A 21,164-nucleotide genomic window follows, 5' to 3' on the forward strand; every position below is an offset into this window, starting at 1 on the left:
AGAACAATCACTTTGAAATACAAACCTGTCCTTTAAAGGCCTTGCAACCCTTTCTAGTTTGATATTACTTATAGGTTAATCATTAATTGTTAAAGCAACCATGAGGTAACATTAGACTCAGAAAAGACTCTTCTATGATTCTACATGCATGAGCTTTGCAGACTGACAGCCAGTCATGTAAATGACTTTTCTGAGTTCAGTTTTCAACCAGTGGTATCCCTGATTTAATGTGGATTGTTCTTCTCAATTTGCTTATGAGTAATCAGTGTAAAAAGACAATAAAATTAAGGTGTATTATACTAAGATATCCTTCTCTGAACACTGGCTTGGCCAGTTTTAACACTTCCCCTAAATCTGTGTTTCTAACACCTGAATGCAGCTCTGAAATTTATTAGTGAGCACCTTATATATGCTTAGACAACTTGCGTCCTGCTGACATGCTTTTCTGATTGTTCTCTCATGAGATATATTATCAGACCTACCTTCAGCTGTTATCATTCCCTAAATTTCTGCAACCAAGTTTTTCTCTTCACTGAATACTAAGTACACATGAATTACAACCTGCTTGATCACAGAAGGGAACATAGCAGACGATTAGCTCCTTTTCCTTTTTCCAACCTCAATTCTATCTGTACCATGAACTGATTTATCTAAGTTGTTCTTGGAGATCTCCAAGCATTATGACTCTGCAGTCTCCCAGGTAATTTGTTCCAGTGCTTCACCATTCCTACCATCAAAGCAATTTGTTGTAATTTAAGTACTACTATGCTTCTTGTTCTCTGTACTGTGAGTATGTAGCACAGACTATTCGTTTTTGCAGCCGCCTTCCATTTAAAGGTTCATTCTTTCCTCACCTATTTGGGCTGGGCCCACTCAATTCTTACAGTCTTCTCCATGTAGGTTCATGGCCTGTGATGATCTTTTTTCTGCTTTGCTTTTGACTTTTTCCATGTCATGTCACCCTTTAGTGGATCCAGTTCTGATTCCTACTATTTCTGCATGAACATGTGTTTTAGGAAACGTGTCTCAGGAATAACCGCTAGGGAAATAATGTTACACTCAAGGATGGCATAAAGTTAAGGTTACGCAGAGAATTTGCAGAATTAGCTTCTATGCTGTGCTGACAGATTTCCCTCTCTTTAAAGAAAATGGTACAAAGGTGAAGTGTTGGATAGAAATGGGTAGAAAAAGTGGAAAGAGGATAAAAAAGGAAGAGGAAAGCTATATTTTCCCTCATAGAGTGATTCACATTATAATCCTGTTATAGCAGAAGAGATGTAACTACCTGAAAAAGAAAAAGCATGACATATTGAGTTGATACTGACTGAATAATTTTCTCTTAATAAACAAAAGTCTATAAATAAAAGGTGCAAACCTGAGACACAAAGAAATAAAAAAATAGATAAATCTATTTTTCTTCTGTGGCAAAACTCTTTTTCTCTGCCTTGTATACAGATACATAGTCCAATATAAATTTCCTTGCAGTTCATTTGAAGCTCAGTTTATATTTTCCAATAATTATATATGTAACAGGTGAATTGCACGTGGGAGGACAGGAACATTTTTACATGGAAACAAATAGTGTACTTGTTATTCCAAGAGTGGAGGATAAAGAAATGGATGTGTATGTGTCAACTCAGCACGTAACAGATGTACAGGTAAAACAAAGTATTAATGAGACTTGTTTCTTACCTTCCTAAATAACCTTAAAGCTGAACTACATGACCAGGAGTTGCTTTCAGTCTTCTCTGCTTCTCTTGAAACTCCCTGATGGTGTTCCCAATTCAGATTAATTGATCTGAATCTTTTTATGAAAGTAAGTGGCCTGACTACTAATCATAAAGCTGAATGGAACAGTATTGTGCTATTTGTATTATACAAGGCAGTACAGACACAAATGAGCAGTATTACTATGGGATGAACAAAGGGTATCTTGGATAGATAATATGACTGCAATCATATTGAGAAAAGACTAATTCTGTCTTAGAAGGATTTGGCCAATATGTCTAAAATCAGTGAGAACCAGTACAATCCTGGACAATCACTTTTTTTGCAGCAATGAGTGTCTTCTTCAGAAAGTATATTTCAGACAAGTTGCATCGCTCATATGAGTAGTTACATTGATGATGATGGGCGTCATAATCACATGTAAATAATGATAAATTAATATGGAATCAATAGTGACATATGAATTATGTGAAATTATGTGAAAAAAGTTAACAGGTTCTAGTTGACATCAGAGTTGGATTGTAGGCCTGTAGAAAACAACAGTTAAAAAATTGTAATGTTAATTTCTACATGTTTAGTATTAGCTTTTGCAGTTCATCACTGGCTTTCATTTTTCAAGCTTTCCCTGTCAGGCCTGCAAATTAAATCTCTAGTTACATCTTTTGAAACACTATCAGAGGAGGTATTTTCAAAATGCAATGTCAGGATTTTAGTTACATTTTCTAGTGTGCACTAAACAATCACTCTGTTCCATTTAGCTTGCTATTCTAGTGGATGCTTTATCTCCAGCTGCAGGTGAATGTGCAGTTCTGTATAGGGATTATCATATCTGGCATCAGATAATCAAACTAGTTTTCAGAGTTGTTTTTTGCATTTCTACTGTTCTTTAAAGACTACACTGTACTTTCATTAGCATGTTTATTTGTTTGAATTCTTTTGTTTATCTGTACCTATAGCAACTCTATTTTTCTGCCCAGGAGTCTTAAACCTGATAGCTTTTAATACATGATTAGTCACAGAAAATAGGCATTTTTTAATGTACTTTGGCAGGTAAAATTCTGGATGTTCACTTTTGCAGGAATTAGTGGCTTCAGCTTTAAACCTCCAGTCCAGTAAAGTTATGTGCCATGTGAAACGTGTTGGTGGAGCATTTGGTGGGAAGATAACTAAACCTTCCCTCTTTGCTGTAATTGCAGCCGTGGCAGCCAACAAGTAAGTTGATTTCACTAAATTGAAAGAGTGATTTAACTAAAATAAATTAAAAATGACAAGACTGAATTAAAAAGAAACTTCAGTCCTGAACCCTACTTGGAGGGTTATCCTGATGACATCATATTTTTTATCTCTTTAGCAGTAAATCTTGAAAGTAAAGTAAATCTTTAGCAGCTTGAAAATTCTCTGGGCTTTTGACAATGGTATTCACTTACTATCTGAAAGCTAAAACAAAGGCATGGAGGCAGTTTCCCTCTGGGATTATCTGTACAAATCCCAACCATTTGGGCCTCTGTGAGACATGGTGGTATGAATTTCACTCTAGATATTCAGTGGAAGTGTATTTTACCCTAATACATAGGTATGGTCACATCAGCCCTTTGTGCCACAGCTGTCCTTTGAGTTCCTTGCCTTTCCACGTCCTGTGCATGCTTAATGGAACTTGCATCCCCCTGTTGAGAAGCTGAAGGGAAAACCACAGAAAAGCTCATTTCCTCTACTTTGTTTCTGTTGCCAAAAACAAAACAAAACAAAACAAACAAAAAAAACCCCACAAACAAACAAAAAAAAGCTGAATCAGCCTAAACTCAGGCATAGTATGTTAATAAAAAACTAAAATATTGAATGGACTGATTTATTGCCACTCACCACTAGGAGTCTGGCCATGTACATGTAATGTCATTTGCAATCTGCATCAACAGGCTGTAATAAAAGTGGATTTTTTTAATGTTCATTTTAGGACAGGGCATCCAGTCCGTTTTGTCCTGGAAAGAAATATGGATATGTTAATCACTGGTGGACGGCACCCTTTCTTTGGAAAATATAAAGTGAGTGAAAGAAGATATTTTGCTTAGTTACTGGGTAATAGTTTCTTCTGAGACAAATCAGCATAATATCATTGGCTAACAAGACACAGCAAGAAACCAAACTCCTCCTCTTCTGAAATCCTAATCCAGCACCAACCTTCCCCAGTCCTAAAAGTACCCTGACATATTCCATGAATCAAAAAAACAGCTATCATCCTACTCCTACAGCCCATGCAATATCCAGAAAAAGCAGAACCATCCATCCCCTTTTTTACTCTAGAATACTGCTAACATCAGCCCTACCCCATCCACAGATGACAAATTTGTAAATCAGAATTGAATATGAGCCACTCCTCCAATACAAAGCCAGCCCTGAAAGGTAATGCAAGATTCGACTTGTAGCAAAACTCTTACTTTTGACTTCTAAATCCTTGCATTATATAGGTAAACAATGCCAGCACTGAAATCAGCTTGGCAACTGGTTGTAGCAGAAGCAAAGCCCTTCTCTTTGGTGTTGGTTTATGAATTAAACACACTAAAACCCTCCGGGACTGGGTTTATTGTTCAATATGGTTTGGATAAAGAAGGGCTGAGGAGCTGGCTTTCCTAGGGACTCTTGCATGAGTGGTAAAGTTTGGCTGATGACTATTCCTGGGAGAGACTGCTTATATTTTTAATTTTGCTGAAGATATTGCTCCCAAAGATACTGTTCAATTCTGGTTATGATTAGACTAGGTTTAGAACTGGTTTGGGAGAAGAAAGGAGGAAGGTTTCATTTTTGGTTAAATTTTGTTTTAACCATAAGACAAGGATTGTGACTGACAGATGTCAATAGCATATGTATTTCATATTCTTCTGGGTACCCATTACCTGATTATCATTTTAAATCTGGGATAAAATATGTTGCTGGGGCAGAACTTTTCAATAAGCCTCCATAGATGGATGATTCATATTCTGTTTTGATGTAGTTACAACTTTCCTTTTTTCTCCTAAAATTTGGATAACAGCTACAATTTTGAAGGAGAAGGAATGTTGTTCTTGATCTTTCAAATCCTAAATCTGACCCCAACCCTAACCTTTCCTTTAATTAAATACAATAACAGAAAAACCTGTATTAATTGCTTAACTACATTAAGGAAAAAACACTCTCCCCATCAGTCCCATGTCTTATCTTGTCTGTGCAGCTGTGCAGGATTTAGCCAGAAATAATGTTCATTATCTATAGTTTTCTTATCCTTAATTGTGGTAGAGCTGCATCAGTTTATATAACTTAACAAGTTGGTCTCCACTTACTTTGCAGTTTTCTGTGATTGTACCCCTTTAAATATTGTTATATAATGCATTAAAATATAAAACCATGTATTACCTTTAAAAAAAGAGTTGAAGAGGAAGGAACCAGAACCAGAATCAAATCAAATTTAGTGGATATTTCTGAACGTGTAATCTGCAAAATATATGCATCACTGGTTCATATTGCTATATTGCCTAGATGGTGAAAACATTATTACAAAATAAATACTTCAGAAAGTAGAATTAGTATAATCAAAGTGAATATTTTCTTTAATGTTCTTGTCATCCTCTTTCTGGTCTCTGTTCTTACTCGACATAGCAGTGTTTTTCAGATTCTGTTTTTCAGATTCTGTGTGGGTATAGTCCATGCCTATGTGGGAGAACAGCTTTGTGGGCAGCTGAGGTACTCTGATGATTTGTGGGGTTTGCATGTATTTTGCTCTTTGGTTTGTGTATTCAGATCCAAAACAATACCATCCTATAGACAGAAATCTATGCAGGTAATTTTTCCAATTCAGTGGAAACAGTCCCATTGTGTTCTGTAGTGTGAACCTCAGGTGTGATATTTCTTAATTGGTTAGCTTATTTATAAAGGGATGTTTGAAATACATGAAAGAAAAGACCACTAATGCATCAGTTTCTATATTACAGGTTGGATTCATGAATGATGGTAGAATAACAGCTGCAGATTTTCAGTGCTATATAAATGGTGGCTGTACAAAAGATGAATCTGAGTTGGTAAGTCCTTCTTCACTGATACCAATTACACTGACTGAACTGGTCACAAAACGAAAATAACAGTCCTTTGTCACAGTTTATTTCTCCTAAGAATATTCCTGTTCTTGTTAAGTAAAACTCTCATCTACCTAAAGTAAAAATGCATCTGTGGCCCAGATGTCAATAACAGAGCATCTTTAAGGAGGTACGATATTTCCTGTCAGGTCATTCTGGACATAGAAAATTCAGAATGAAAAGTTCTGTGAAGACAAAGAGACACTAAGTTTTATTAGCTAGCCTACTATCATAAACTCATTCCTTCACTTCCTCAAAACTGGAGGTCTGATTTTTCCCTTAGTAACGCTTCTTTATGCTCTTGAAATTCCTATGAGTTAAATGCAGTTTCTCTGATTTAGACATGGTTTCTTTACTTCCGTTGGTGTAAAAACCAGCAGAACAACAAGCCTGTTGAGTAAAGTTAAAACAATTACATCTTATTGGTCTCTTGAGTGTCTTTCACAAGTTTCACTGTCTTTATAAAGGAAATGGAACCATTTGAATAACTGTCACCTCTTATTTCAGGTGATTGAGTACATTGTGTTGAAAGCAGACAATGCATACAATATCCCCAACCTCCGAGTCAGGGGACATGCCTGCAAGACTCACTTGCCTTCTAATACTGCCTTCCGAGGATTTGGGTTTCCCCAAGCAGGTCTGCTTATGGAGACCTGTGTTGTGGCTGTGGTGACCCAAACTGGCCTACCACATGAGAAGGTAAAAGAGCTGAGACTGCCAAATAAAACATGAGTTAACAGACAATTCTAAGACTTAGACTTAAGCTCCTTGTGCTTAAGCCACTTTTTGTAGAAAGAGATGTACCAACTTCAGTTGGACTGAATGGTACTTCATTCAGCTCCTATGCTTCCATGGAATAATACTTGATATAATACAGATGAAAGTGGAGAAAACTGGCCCAGGATCTGCTCCAAAACATTTGGTGACTGCTGTTAGCATGACCAGCTTCAGTCAAAATAATATTATCTCTTGTACTGTGTGACCAGTTTTAGATCACCTAGTGTATGTATAGCTGTCCCCTTGTCTCAACCTCTCAGAACTGAAATTACCAACTTTTCTAGGTATCTATGTATGTATGTATGTATGTATCTATCTATCTATCTATCAGCAGTTTGACTGGTGGCTCTGTCATCCCTGTCTCCCCAGCCTTCAGAGAGAGTGTCCCAACAGTTTTTATTGTTGCCATTTCCTCTCCAGTCTTCAAGAGCTATCCTTTCCTTACATGCTGCTTAACCCAGTGTGAGCTTTTCCTCTTTTATATGTGCCAACCTCTTGTATTTTCAAACTATGGTTTATAAATCATTTTACTTTCCTAGGATGACAACCATCATGTCTTTTCGCTATTTCTTTGAATCTTCTCCCTCTCCCATTTACTTGCTGTCCTTTACCACATTTCAGGAAAGCTTTCAGACACATCTCCAAGGGACAAACAGGTTTTTTAGCTTTTGAGCCATTTTAAGCCATTTGAGCAGTGATGGATAGGACATTATGTTTAACATAGATAAGTCTTAATTATATTATTGTATCATTATATGCCATGTCATTATATTGTATATAATATGCCAGTGTATTATAAAGCAATGTTTACTTTCAGCACTGAATTTGCTTGGTTTAGGTTAGGGAAATAAACATGTACAAAGGAGTTAACCTAACATCCTTCAAAGAAAAGTTTGATGCAGAGAATCTGTGGAAATGTTGGGAAGAATGTTTGGACAAATCTGACTACTACCATCGAAAAGCAATGGTGGAAGAATTTAACACTAAAAATTATTGGAAAAAGAAAGGAATTGCCATCATTCCAATGAAGTTTTCTGTTGGATTTAATGCAACTTATTTTCATCAGGTAACCCTTTCAACACAGTGCTTTTGTGATCTCAGCTCTCTATATTCTCTCCAAAAATAGAGGAAGTATAATCTCTACAGGCAGAAGGGAAAGAGAAAGGGAAAAGAATTCCAATATGCTGGACTAGCGCAAAATATTATTCCCTTGAGATATACTTTCAGGAAGAGTATCGCTCTATCTGGCCAATGTCTTTATAAATGCTTATAAGTTAGTAGTTTATTCCATCCCTTGATTGTTTCTGCACAAGTTTGTAGATGAAGAGCTCCAGGAGAGATCAGTATATTTCATCCAACAATGTTCTCATGGTAAAGAAACATTGAATCTAGGGAATATAATTCATCTGATACAAAAGGTTAAAAAAAGCATAAATAATAGTTATATTCCCCCAAAACCTTCAAAATAAAGCTCAGGCATTGCACTGAATTTCCAAATATCTGGATTTAAATCTTAGAGATTTATTGTTTAATCTTGTCTCTGTCAGCTAAGACTCTAACTGACAGCAGCAAAATGTCCCCTGTTTGCAAACACCACAAGCTGACACCAAAGAGATCACATGACCATTATTTGTCAATGTAGAATTGGTAACAAATAAAAAGGTGTCCCCAAGGCACTGTATTTCACAACACCTCTCAGGCTCTACCGTTTGCTCTGAGTGTTGGTACCTCGTTGAATGCCACACCGAAGCATCTCTTTACAGAATTTCTAGTTCTCTTTCATGTCCATTTATTCCTTTATAGGAGTGGATGTCTTCTATGGGATTGATTTCTTTCATCACCATTCCTTGGAAAGTTATTTATTCCCAATTTTACCATTAATTAAAGTTCATTACTTCAATTCCAACCTGCATCTTGCATTCCTCCTGTTTAAGATAGCTACTTATTGGGAGAGGGCTGCACCAAAATACAAGGAGTGAGTCAGGTTCTAAGCCATTCTCTTGACAGCCTAGCAAAGAGAAAGGAAGAGCAGTTGTGTCATTGCTCCATCAAAATTAGTTACTAGGAACATCAGTTTATTATTATCCTCCTCTGGACACATGCAAATCCCTCTGTTTCAGAAAAACAAAAGTACAAGTCCACTACTGTTTGTTCTAAAAGAAAAGTTCTATAGCTGTTCATTGTAGGAGATACCTTACCCTCTGTTGAAAGTGCCTTTGATTCCAGGTTCAAATTCTGCTCTGTCCTCCTTTTTCATCCCAGATGAAGAGGGAATAATAGCTGGGGATACGTACACATTATAACTAGAGCCAGCATGTCCTTACTTTACCCAATTTCACAAGAAGAAAAATGTGGTTTTCTGTTATTTGAACTAATTACTGTGATCCCTGCAGAACTCCTTTGAATAACTACTAGCTCATTTAAAGTCTGTCATGTCTTAGAACAGTGAAATTTGTTATTGTCAGACTGTTGGAGAATTTCCACTCCAGTTTAATAATATACTGATCTTGTAAATTAAATCTGTCTTTGCCTTGTTGGGGTATTTTATACACCTTTGTTCAGTGAAGTAAGAAAATCACCAAGTTTCTGTGGCTCTTCTTTAGGCTGGAGCTCTTGTCCACATCTATATAGATGGGTCTGTGCTAGTCACTCATGGTGGAATTGAACTGGGACAAGGAATTCACACTAAGATGTTACAGGTGAGTTAGTCAGTACCTGAGGGTAAACAAAATGTAAGGAGGATAACTGAGCAAAAAGGATGAATGGCAGTAAGAACTGTAATAAGTAAAATCTATAGCCATAAGAAAGATGAGTTTAATATTGAGTTGTTGCTTTTGAGTTATTGACAAAGACAAAGCTTCGGAAAAAAAACACAAGCAATAATCTAAGTGACCTTTCAAGACCTAGAAAGGAAAAAACATCTTTGTGGTAACATTACTGTTATCAGGACAGCTAGGGCACAGAAGGCACATGCAAAAATGACCCCAATGTTTTGTAGCAGAGAGAGTTAAAAATGCTGAAAATGTAACTTTGTTGTGTAACAAACATCAATGATAACATCACTTAATTTTTATGCATTTCGGGTGTAAATAGTGATAAACAAAACTATGTCATTTTGGAGCTAAAATAAAGCTACTTCTTCAAAATGGGCTGCATGAACATCGGAATATTAGAACACAGTGAAAAACAATAAGGTGGGAACACAAGCCATTTCAAATGAGATAGAAAATAAGATATACAGATGAGGAAGAATGATTCATTGTTTTTTGAATTTGATTAAATTTTCCATTTGTAACAAAAACCTTATTAGAGAGAGCAATTAGAAGCAAAACATACAGTATTGCATTGTATTGTTTTACCTTCTATTATTTATATAGAACTTACATATAAAACATTAGTTTTATGGAATAATTGTTAAGGAAAACAAGCATTTGTCCTGTTGAATTAGGTAATTTTTCTGTGTGTGCAAATATATAGGGAGATGAATTCTTGACTGCATCTCGATTGAGACTGGGTGGCTTTTTGTTTACTCTTATTACAGATTGCCAGTCGTGAACTGAAGATACCACTGTCATATATCCACTTCTGTGAAACAAGCACAACGACTGTACCTAATGGCAAATACACAGCAGGTTCAGTTGGTACTGAAATCAATGCAAGAGCAGTGCAGGTTAGACTTGTTACCATTTTTTCATATAATTAGTGATTCTGTTGAATACTAAGTGTCCCTCTGAGGATTCATATTTATTTTTTTGGTTTGGTTTTGGGTAGCTTGCAGTTCTTTATCTTGAAATTCCACTTGCTAGTTTACTTTATTTGCATAGTTTAAAGCGAGGCAAATTATAGAACACTGTTAAAAAGGGTCACTTTTCTCTGCTCTACTGTATCAGATTTACAAATGTGGGTGCTGTTCTTTTTTAGATTGCTGTTAGATGAATTTATGGATCTTCATTTTATTTTGTATTTAAACACAATTTAAAGGAAAATTTAGCATAAATTGTATTTCAGGTATTGTTTTTAATAGTCAGACCCTTAACCTTTTAAATGCTTTGGGACCAATTCGACTTTCATTTATTTTGTAAAATGAATCATTCCAGCCACTGTTTTTTCCATCTAGTATATCAAAATAGGAAGAGAGTCAAGTCCTTTATCTTCCTTTTCTGATGGTTTCAGCAATAGCCTGATACATGAATACTTCAGTTACATTAGAGCAGTTGCTAATGCCAGTCTTCACAAAGTGCTGCCTTCTAGCTGGCAGACAGCAGAGTAAAGAAATTGTACGTAAATGAACAGAATTACAGCCCTCAGAATGAATTTAACAAACTGATTTCACCAAGAAATAGCCCATATTGCTTTGAAATCAGCAGATAGATTTGGGGTTGTGGGTTAGTCACTGGTATCCAACCTTCCTTCTCCCTAGAATGCCTGTCAAATCCTTTGGAAGCGCCTGGAGCCTATTCGAAGAGACAATCCTGATGGCAAATGGGAAGACTGGGTAAATATCTCTCTCTGTTTCGTAGTGTTAAATTATGATAAACCTGTAAGTGTAGAGTGAAAGCTGACATTGTTCTGGAGGGAGAAAGGTGTCTCCCTGCATGAACTAAACTGGAAGTGAGAAAGAGTAAATAGGTGTAAAATGGTGTAAAAGCAAGTGGTACAACACAATGTTCTGGTGAATTTGGCCAACTTTAGTGGTTTTGCAATGCCCCCTGCTTCCTAAAGACATGTCCAGGGCACAAGCAAATATAAAGCTTTTACTCAGAGCTCTTTTTTTCTTTATTTTTTTTTAAGTTTCACTTTTTCTTTAAATGTGAGGTAAAGAATTTTTAATTTTCTCTCTTGAATAATGAGTATACTTTTTGCAGATCAGTGAAGCTCACAAGCAAAGCATCAATCTTTCAGCTACTGGCTATTTCAAGTAAGGAAAGACATTTTCTTTTTTAATTTCTCATCATTGGAGGTGTGACTTTGTCAATAGGTTGCAGGAAGGATAAAACTGGCCCCATTCACTTTTCTTAAGGCCATATCAGATGCAGCACACAAACCATTAACAACTTGTCTTGACCAGAGACTGCAGTGTTTAACAAGGAATTCTTTTCTTCAACCCATATGGATTTTGGAAGCACTTTATATCCTTGGTTAGCTATTCCACACAACATATCAGTGGTGCTACACTCCAGATTATCTTTGACTACAGGGATCCTATGAAAATAGTTAGCTTAAAGAGTTTATGTTACCAGAGAATCATAGAATGGTTTAGGTTGGAAGGGACCTTAAAGATCATCTAGTTCCAACCCCCTGCCATGGGCAGGGACACCTTCCACTAGTCCAGGTTGCTCTGAGCTCCATCCAACCTGGCCTTGATCACTTCCAGGGATGCGGAGTCCACAGCTTCTCTGGGCAAGCTGCTCCTGTGCCTCACCACCCTCACAGCAGAGAATTTCTTCCTAATATTTAGCCTAAACCTGTTCTCCTTCAGTTTAAAGCTATTAACTCACATATCATGATATATGATTCTTTTAGTGATCGCAACAGTGAGGACAAGGATAGGGAGTGGGAAGTATCTTGATCCAATTCATATAATGTTCTTACTTCCTCCAGAGGTTATCATACAAACATGAACTGGGACACACAGAAAGGCCATGCGTTCCCGTATTTTCTCTTTGGAGTTGCATGTTCTGAAGTAGAAATTGACTGTTTGACAGGAGCCCACAAGGTAATGTAAAAAAACACAGTGAACTTGAAGTAGAGTTGGATGAACTTTCCACTGTCATTACATTCCTATGACATTTTTTTCTCTTGCATTTTTTTAAATAAGAAGAGACATAGCCAGCAGAACAATAAATGGCTATAGTGCCCTTTATAATATCATTTGGTCATCCTTTTCTTGCAATAGAAGCCTGATGTTAACCAGAAAAATAAGAAACACTATGAGAACAGTGGAAAATAAAGGTTTAATGTTTGTACCATATGTGATGACTTTAAAATTCAATTAGACCTTCTGAACATCTCCCTGCAGGTTAAACCATATCATTAGTTACAGTCTCCTTTTTAACAGTTACATTTAAAACAGGTGAAGCCACAGTCACACAACATGACCTGTTGCAAAGGGGAGTTAGTGCAGGGAGAGCTCTCAGCAGCACTATATGGAGACCAATTCAGTGTCTTCTGGTTACTGCAGAAGCGTACTTGGCTGCAGAGGCTGCCAGATATCCAGTAGCCCATGTGGAGCTAGACTCCAAAATCACTGGAGTCTGTGAACCTTCTCAAACTACACCGTACTGGGATTTAAGAGAAGCCACTGGACATTGTATAATAACATCCCATGAGACATTTTTCCCTGTCCCCTTCTCTACATAAGGAGCTTCTGTTCAAGTGACTGTGCTTCCACACTCACAGCAAAGCACAGGAGATGGCTGGACATCACTTCAAGCAATGCAGTTTCTATAGGAGAACAAGCAACAAAGCCATTCTTGAATTCATGATCATCCTGTTACTTACAGGATGTGTGATGTGTGCATCACATTCCAAGTGTCAGACAACCACCAAAAATTGTTTATCTAAATGAAATCTCAATCTATACAGCCTGTCTCAAGTAGCTTTCATGTTTCAGAATAAATTTGTAATATTTCTGATAACACATCTTTCACGGATGAGACTGTAGATTATTTAGGATCCCTTTGTTGTGTATTTTAACTATAACTGTGTAACACCTTTTTTTTATTTAACAGAATATCAGAACAGACATTGTCATGGATGCCTGTTTTAGCATAAATCCAGCTATAGATATAGGACAGGTATGAATTTCCATAGTTTTGCTTTATATCAAATGTTACTGAAATTTCTATTTGTGCCAACATGATTGCTGTTATTGGTCAATTTAATAACTACCAAAGCCTATGAGACACTGCCCATTAACATTCAAGGATGTTAGATTGACAGATGGATTTGTTTTTATTCGTAGCTATAAATAATACTAAGTTACCTTTTTTACTTCTTGTTCATCCTCTGAGAAGTGATGAGAAAAATAGGTCCAACAGACTTGGGAAATGTCCTACAGGATTAGCACCCTGAATCTCCTTATGACTTTCTTCCTGAACAATTTACTCCACCCCAGACTGAGGGCTAAATCTTAACCAGCTGCAGAGCAGTGTTGACTTCAGCTGTGATGTAATGAAAAAGGCTGTTGAGATGGATCAGACCCTTCTTTAGAGGTCTGTTGTATCCATTGCTGTGTATTATGGATTCAACTACATGTATCTACAGACACACTGAATAGTGACAAAAGTGGTGTCACTCACTAGTAGTTTGTAAATGAGAAAGTAGTGGTGAACTCGGACTGTAAACAGTATTTGTTGTTTCTTTGCAGAGTCAGAGGAAATGCTCCTAAAAATGTGACCTACATTTAAAGCCTTTCTTATCCTGCTATTTATCCTATTCCACACTCATCCTCATATATTTGCCCTTCACCTAAAATCTTATATTCATTTTGCACATTCATGGACTGCCAAACCTGTCAAATTAAGTTCTTTCTTAGCAGTTTAATTCTATGTTCACCTTGCACCAGTGTTTACATCAACTACTGACACAGTCCAAGTGTCTGCTCAGCAGTTGTTCCTTCCTACATGATGTTGGTCTGTTATTTTCTCTTCATATCCAAACTATCACCTGTTTATGGCTGATATACTTGTCTCAAAGAAATTTTATTGGCTATCTGCAAATCTTTTAAAGCAAATATTAGATTGAGCAGATTATATATGTCATAGTCCCTAGACAAATATCTCCTCACTGGGGTTGCTGTGGATTTGACTCAATTCTATTTGGCAATTTTGCAAAAGCAAATCAAAGGTAACTGTACTAGTTACAGTGAGATTAGCCAGGAATAAGGAAGAGTAGAACTTGAGCCAATGAAAATATTTGTCAAAGTCAGATGAAGACAGCCTTGTCCTATTTGGGTCTTTGTTGATTAATAGAAAGATACCAGTTCATGTATAATCTTACTAATTAAGTCTGATTGTATATCTGTTTTTATCTTTTAAAATAACTGAATGAAATGTAAAAGTTTACCTTTTTTTCTTTGGTCAGATTGAAGGGGCCTTCATTCAGGGGGTTGGTCTTTACACATTAGAAGAAATCTACTTTTCTCCAAAAGGAGAGCAGCTCACTCTTGGCCCAGATACATATAAGATCCCTGCTGTCTGTGACATTCCTGAGCAGTTCCGTGTCTATTTACTGCCCAATTCACGCAACTCAATTGCCATCTATTCTTCCAAGGTAAACATGCCAAACTTACTGTTTGCAAGCACAGCAGGAGATTCTGCTGCAAAACCATGACTGTAGTGTATGGTATGGTTTGCATTTATTTTTGGGGGGAGGGGCAGCTTCAGCTATGGAGCAAATTGGACTTAAATGGTAAACACTGGTGTTCTCAGGTTTTGGACTAATGTTCTTTTTATGATTTATTGGTATTACAGTAGCACTTAGAAACCCCAATCAAAATTGAAACTTTTATGTAAAAGAACACAAAACTGTTGTGCTATAAATCAAAAGTGAAAAGGTCCATCTTGAAGAGCTTTAATTGGCCAAACAGGAGCACGGACGGAAAAAGGAAATATTGTTATAATTTTTAAAGGCAAAGAAGTGATGAGACAAGAGATTAAGTAACTTTCTAGAATCTCACAGGAAACTTGTGATAGGTATGGGAACAGAGCCCAGTTTTTCTATCAGCCATGGCAGAGCACCATTCTTTCTGTCCTAAGGGTACCTCACTCTCTCAGGAGGCACACAGTACTAGGACTGAGCACTGTTCATAGACTCAAAATAAAAGCAAAAAAAAGGCACCTCAGAATAAAAGGAGAACTAAAGGTAGGTGTAGACCTCAGGATACTAAAAGACAGGAATGCCCACAAGTCCAGCCATGAATCTAGAGCAGGTATAACAAAGTGCCATGGTTTAACCCCAGCAGGGAGCTAAGCCCCACAGAGCTAGCTGTTCACTCACTTGCCCCCCATGGGATGGGGGAGAGAATCAGAAGGGTAAAAGTGAGAAAACTCATGGCTTGAGATAAAGACAGTTTAAACATAAAGCAAAAGCTGCACACACAAGCAAAGCGAGATAAGGAATGGAATTCATTCACTATTTCCATCAGCAGGAAGACATTAATCGCCAGGAAAGCTGGGCTTCATCTCCTGTAATGGTGACTTGGGAAGACAAACACCAGAACTTCTTCCCCCAGCTCTGTACGCTGAACATGAGGCCATATGGTATATTCCATGCCATATTCTGTGACTTTGGGCAGTTTGAGACAGCTGTCCTGGCTGTGTCCCCTCCCAGTTTCTTGTGCCCCTCAGCCTCCTTGCCTGTGGGGTGCAGTGAGAGGCAGCAAAGACCTTGACTCAGTGTAAGCCCTGCTCAGCAGTAACTAAACATCCCTGTGTTATCAGCACTGTTTTCAGCACAAATCCAAAACACAGCCTCATACTGGCTACTGTGAAGAAAGTTAACTCTACCCCAGCCAAAACCAGTACACAAAGGAATAGAAATTTCCAGAAGTCTGCTTCATATTCTTATGGTCTTACATGGCATAAATGAGTAAAAAAACTCTTCCCCATGAAGAAAACAGACAGATTAAGAGCACAATTCTTATCAAAATTAGACAGCACAAACTTTATCCATGCAAGAGGGGCTAAGAGGACAGTGGGGGCGGGCAGTCTTTCTTCCTCTGTTTCATCATGAAGAATTAATTCCACTTGGATATAGAAAAGCTAGTCTTTGTGAGAAGTCATGAGTTATTTCATAGCTTTTTAACATGAGCACTGAAGTCCCAGTAGCTTTATTGTGAATTTTAAAATTATCCCCACCAGCCAAATTCAGGTCCTTGATGGTTTTCTGATTTTAAAGTTCTCAGAGATCCAAGGAAAATTGTTGAATCCAAATATGCTGGACATGACCAAATAGTGACCTGCTGTGATTCAGTATATTTCAGATAAATACAGCAGAAATGCGCTGATTTAACTCTGTGCTGGCAGTTTCTAAAGCCAGTCTCTCCAGCTGCCTCTCTCCTCTACCAGGGCATGGGTGAGGCTGGATTATTCTTGGGCAGCTCAGTGTTCTTTGCAATACGAGATGCAGTGGCTGCTACACGGAAAGAAAGAGGATTGTCCCTGGACTTCACACTGAACAGCCCCTTGACTGTTGAGCGGATTCGCATGGCCTGTGGTGATGTCTTTACTGAGATGGTAAGGTTATTTTCATTCCTTTCCTGAGCTGGCCAACTCCTTAATTCTCCTTCATCTGAATGGGCAGTGCGCCTAGATGAATCAGTGAGCCAAATCTCTTTTCTTCAACATTTAGCAGAGCTTTGCACTTTATTTTATCAGTGGCACCTTGTTCAGCCATGTTGACAGAGTAACATGAACTGACAGTCCAGAACTGAGGAACCTGTGCTGTTTCCTCAGTGGTAATGTTTCAATTTATTTATCTCCTTTAAACTAAAAGCCTTGAAAGTCCTTTTCAGATTATAGTTTGACTTTTTTCAGGCAGCAGCTTTGCAAAATTAACATTTTCTGAATTTGAACAACTCTATTGTACCCTAGACTGAAAATTTCTCTATTAAGAGAGACACAGTTTGAGTCAGGCAGACCTGCAGGCCCCACTCTTCCATTGGCAGCCAGCTAGAGACTCCCTGACCTCAACCTCCCTGGAGGTTGGGGCTGTGAATTCCATATCCATCCACTTCTGCTTCCTCCTGTGCAGGATATCCAGCAAGGTGTTTCACAGTGATAGAACTTCTCGTATTCATAGAAGTTATAACCGGGATAAGAACCTTTCTGGGCTAAGTGCTGTGCAAACACTCGGGAAAAATTCAGAATTTAAATAACGGCGAAGTTGTTATCCAGTCATCAGGAGTTGATGTTCTGTCTCCAGGAATGCCCTCAGAAATGTAGGATTTCTTTGCAAACATCATGGCTTCCATGATTCAAGCAGTGTCATTAAACCATATTGCATAATGGAACCTCGTATGTCCGTTCCTCTAATCTGAGCCTTTCAGGCTGTGAGCTCACCTCTGCTATGGAGATATGAGCTTAATTACCTGTTCAATTATCAGAATGCCACTGTTAACTAGAAGTAAGTTGCTTGATTTCACAAACTTTTATAACACGGGAAAATGGAGTTTTGTGCATGAAATGACATTTACATGGCTGATAAGGAACATGCATTTGTGAATTACAGTAAGTTCTTTTTTCCCCTTAGCAAAATGATGTTGTTTTCTTTATATTTTATTTCAGATTCCAAAAGACAAACCTGGAACCTATAAGCCATGGGCCATCGATATAGCTTAGTACTGGTTTCCTAAGTATAAACCAACCAGGTGATTCCTTCAGCCACTTACTGATCAAAAGCATTCATGCACGAAAGAACTGTAATACTCACATGCACACATGCATGCATATATATATCACACCATCTTTGCTGAACAAGATATAAGCACCAGTTCTATTGTAAGTCTCTAAGTAAAACACCTCTCATTAATGTGTTTCATGCTACCCTGGAATAGTTGGGGAGTTAACTCAAGAACTTCAAAGCATTTGCATGAGATTCTGAAAATATCTGCAGTGAAGAGCAGATCACAAATAGTACCATTTTGTCACTTCTACATCCAGTTTGAGAGCCACAGCTGTTGTTATCTATTTTTTCTGTTCTAACATATGAAAATCCCAAAGATCAGAATTAGACAATGTACAAATTAGTGATGGGCAATGCATCAATATTTCTGTAAAAGAGATATTCTGAAAGTACATACTGCCAAATATTTCTAGACACCGATATATTATTACCACTACAGTAACCACAGTAATACACCAGTAAAGCTTCTTTGCTTCCTGGCAGCCTACTTCAAGCCTGCTCCTTACCACCAGATCTCTTTGAACCACTATCAACTTCGACCTCTCCTAGAGCTGGAGTATAATCACTGCTATTCATTCACTGCCTCATCATCACTTGTTCCTCTTCTCCTCTTCCTTACCCACAGTTTTGCTCCTTCTTTCCAGCAAAATGGTGAAGCAGAACATAGCTGATGCATTCATCTGTAGGTGAGGAGAGGGCACAATGTGAGAGAGGTGTACTGGAGGTAGGAAGGGTTAAAGCAGGACAGGTTCCCAGTACCAGCTTCAAGTGACCATAACACAGGTCAGGTTGCCCATTGCAGCCGTCAGCAGGCCTGCACAGCAGATGTGTAGATGAAAAGGTGGAAGGGAGCAGAGCTGAGAGGAAAACAATGACAATAGAAGTTCATCATAGGTGTGTCAGCTCACAGTTTAACTGAGCTGTGCCAAACAACTGGCATTCTGACAGAGATTGTTTCGGAAAGGAGCTTTTAAAGTGATCCGGTGGCAGCTGTGTGCTCATTTCCCCATGAGGAGAGGAGACTGAAAAGCAAGTGCAAACGTATTTGAGAGGGAGAAAAGGGAATGGCTGAGCTAAGCCTACATAGTAATATATACAAATCAATATTCAACTTTGATATCTGATAGTTCAAAGCAATAAAATTTACAGTAAGAACACATTTAACAACATCATTGTGTACCCAAAACACTAGCATAAGAAATAACTCTGGAGATGCTTAACAGATATTCCATTAGTTCAGATCTTCATTTATATAGGCAGAAATTTAGGCTATTTTCATTTATTTTAAGGGTGAGGCTTAAATTAACTTAGTATAGAAGAGAGTGCAACCTGCACACACCCTCAAATAAGTCATGTTTAATTTAAATCTGTAGAGATACAACATGATTTTATTCCTTTACATGTAAATTAATATTGCAGGTAATAAGGAAATTTCTAGCTTATGTGGGTGAAGTTTTCCTGATCATTTCTCTTGGTAAATGGTGAGAAATTACAGCTAATGGGAAAAGCTCAACTGGTAGTAGACTTTGAAGTTTTGTAATATCAAAGACTTCAGGAAGCTGACAGTAGGAACTATTATGTCTTTTTGTTCCTTTCCGTAAAATGCAATTTTAATAATTTATCTTCTTGGCTTTTTACTTAATTGTGATTCAGACAAATCCTCTCCATTTAGAATGAGTACCAAAGTAATTGGGGTCTTGGGTTTAGAATGAATGGACAAATATTTGCAAATATTAAGGTGAAAATCCTTCCTCTGAAACTTCCTTAGGGTATTTTTGAATGTAGTATTTTGGGGATTTCATTGGGCTGTTAACTGGAACCTGTAAAAATGTTTCTTGAATAAAAGCAAACTTGTAAGGCTGTCCTGCTATTTTGTGACACTGGGATCTATAACCAATATTGTTTCAAGGAAGCAATAGTAACAAAAATGGTATGAGATGAAATCTGGCTCCTACTGACAATAAGAATGACCCCACTTTCCACTCCTGAAGCACTGTGATGTGTTCCACTTATACACTGCAAGAGCTTTAGTCACAGGAACATTATTCTTTATGCCTGGTGGAGATTTGCTGCTGTGTGAGGTCTAGAAGGAAACTTGTGATCTCTAGGTTAGTTTAGTGGTTTGGCCTTTTGGGGAGCAGAGAACTGAGTTGCATCTCCCATCCTACACCAGCATGTCCTACACACTATGCTGTGTTTTTTTGTCTCCAGTTATGTGCTGCTGTGCGAGTTTGGTAGCATGGTTTTTAAAGTACTTACAGCCCCTTCACTAACACACTGGTTTTGTTTATGCTGTTTGCAAATGGACACAGACTGTCCCACAGCCTGAAGGTAGGATGAGACCTGTTATCATGATTGGTAGTGGAAGAACCTGTCTTAACGGCAGCAGAGAAGGCCTGTGCTTCTGGAACTCAAGGACTTTGTTGTGTGTCAGATGTGAGCAGCTTTTAACTGGTAATCCTGTCTGCACAGACTACTATATGTCAAGTGTTTATATGATGATGTTATCATCAGGATTGGAGGAACAAGGCGATTATTAAAACTGCAAAAGCAAATCCAGGATCAAATAGCAGAGCAGACCCGGCATTGATGCCCAGTGCCCCGCAGGACTCGGTGTTCCCCCGGCGCTCCTTATGTGCCCGCGCTCTCCTCGGACGCGCTCCCTCCCGGACCGGGGCTCGGCCACGCAAGCCCCGCGGGCCCCCCCTGCGGCCGGAGAATGGCCAGGGCAGGGCGGGAGCCCCGCCCGATCCCCGCCCTTTTTCCCTCCATGCTCTCCGGCGGGGCGGGGCGGAGTACGGCCCTCCCCTCTTCCTCTGGCGTCGGTTCCGCTCGCACAGCTCTCTCTCCGCCGCTGCTCCTCGCCGCCGCTCTCGCCCGTCTGCGCTCCGGGCCGCTCGGGCGTTTTCTCTCTGCCTTAAAGTCGGTGAGCAGACGGGCGCGGGCGGGGGGCGGCCGGCGGGGCCGGCTGGGGCAGCCCGGGCCGCGAGGGCCGCGCCGCGCTGCGCTCGGGTGGAGGCGGGGGGGAGTCGGTCCCTCTCCGCCCGCCCCCGCACGGGCACCGGGAGCGCGGCGGGGACAGGGAACCTCCCGACGGGCTCCGTGCGGCGGGGGCGGAGGGCCAGAGGCGCCGCGGCGGCCCCGCGCGAGCCC

The 21,164-nt window shown here is 38.9% G+C and overlaps 1 protein-coding gene across 2 annotated transcripts in view; it reads left to right on the forward strand.

Moving 5' to 3' along the window:
• Window positions 1–19,868, forward strand: part of LOC113965198 (aldehyde oxidase 2-like) — a 45,761-nt gene extending 25,893 nt beyond the window's left edge. Inside the window, exons 21-36 of one of the 2 annotated variants that reach the window (XR_003533473.1) lie at window positions 1,534–1,658; window positions 2,807–2,940; window positions 3,680–3,767; window positions 5,688–5,774; window positions 6,336–6,527; window positions 7,444–7,671; window positions 9,209–9,304; window positions 10,147–10,275; window positions 11,026–11,100; window positions 11,471–11,523; window positions 12,207–12,321; window positions 13,337–13,402; window positions 14,691–14,879; window positions 16,676–16,843; window positions 16,985–17,064; window positions 17,894–19,868. Coding sequence is in view for 1 of the 2 variants with exons in the window: in XM_027678224.1 (XP_027534025.1) it covers window positions 1,534–1,658; window positions 2,807–2,940; window positions 3,680–3,767; window positions 5,688–5,774; window positions 6,336–6,527; window positions 7,444–7,671; window positions 9,209–9,304; window positions 10,147–10,275; window positions 11,026–11,100; window positions 11,471–11,523; window positions 12,207–12,321; window positions 13,337–13,402; window positions 14,691–14,879; window positions 16,676–16,843; window positions 17,894–17,947 (1,799 nt within the window). In the remaining variant the exon portion in view is untranslated. The remainder of the gene's footprint in view (window positions 1–1,533; window positions 1,659–2,806; window positions 2,941–3,679; window positions 3,768–5,687; window positions 5,775–6,335; window positions 6,528–7,443; window positions 7,672–9,208; window positions 9,305–10,146; window positions 10,276–11,025; window positions 11,101–11,470; window positions 11,524–12,206; window positions 12,322–13,336; window positions 13,403–14,690; window positions 14,880–16,675; window positions 16,844–16,984; window positions 17,065–17,893) is intronic. The other variant, XM_027678224.1, reaches the window with a different exon arrangement.
• The last annotated feature ends 1,296 nt before the right edge of the window (window positions 19,869–21,164 follow it).

Source organism: Neopelma chrysocephalum, unplaced genomic scaffold (assembly GCF_003984885.1).
Source record: "Neopelma chrysocephalum unplaced genomic scaffold, ASM398488v2 Primary Assembly neopelma1_44, whole genome shotgun sequence".
Classification (NCBI taxonomy): Eukaryota; Metazoa; Chordata; class Aves; order Passeriformes; family Pipridae; genus Neopelma; species Neopelma chrysocephalum.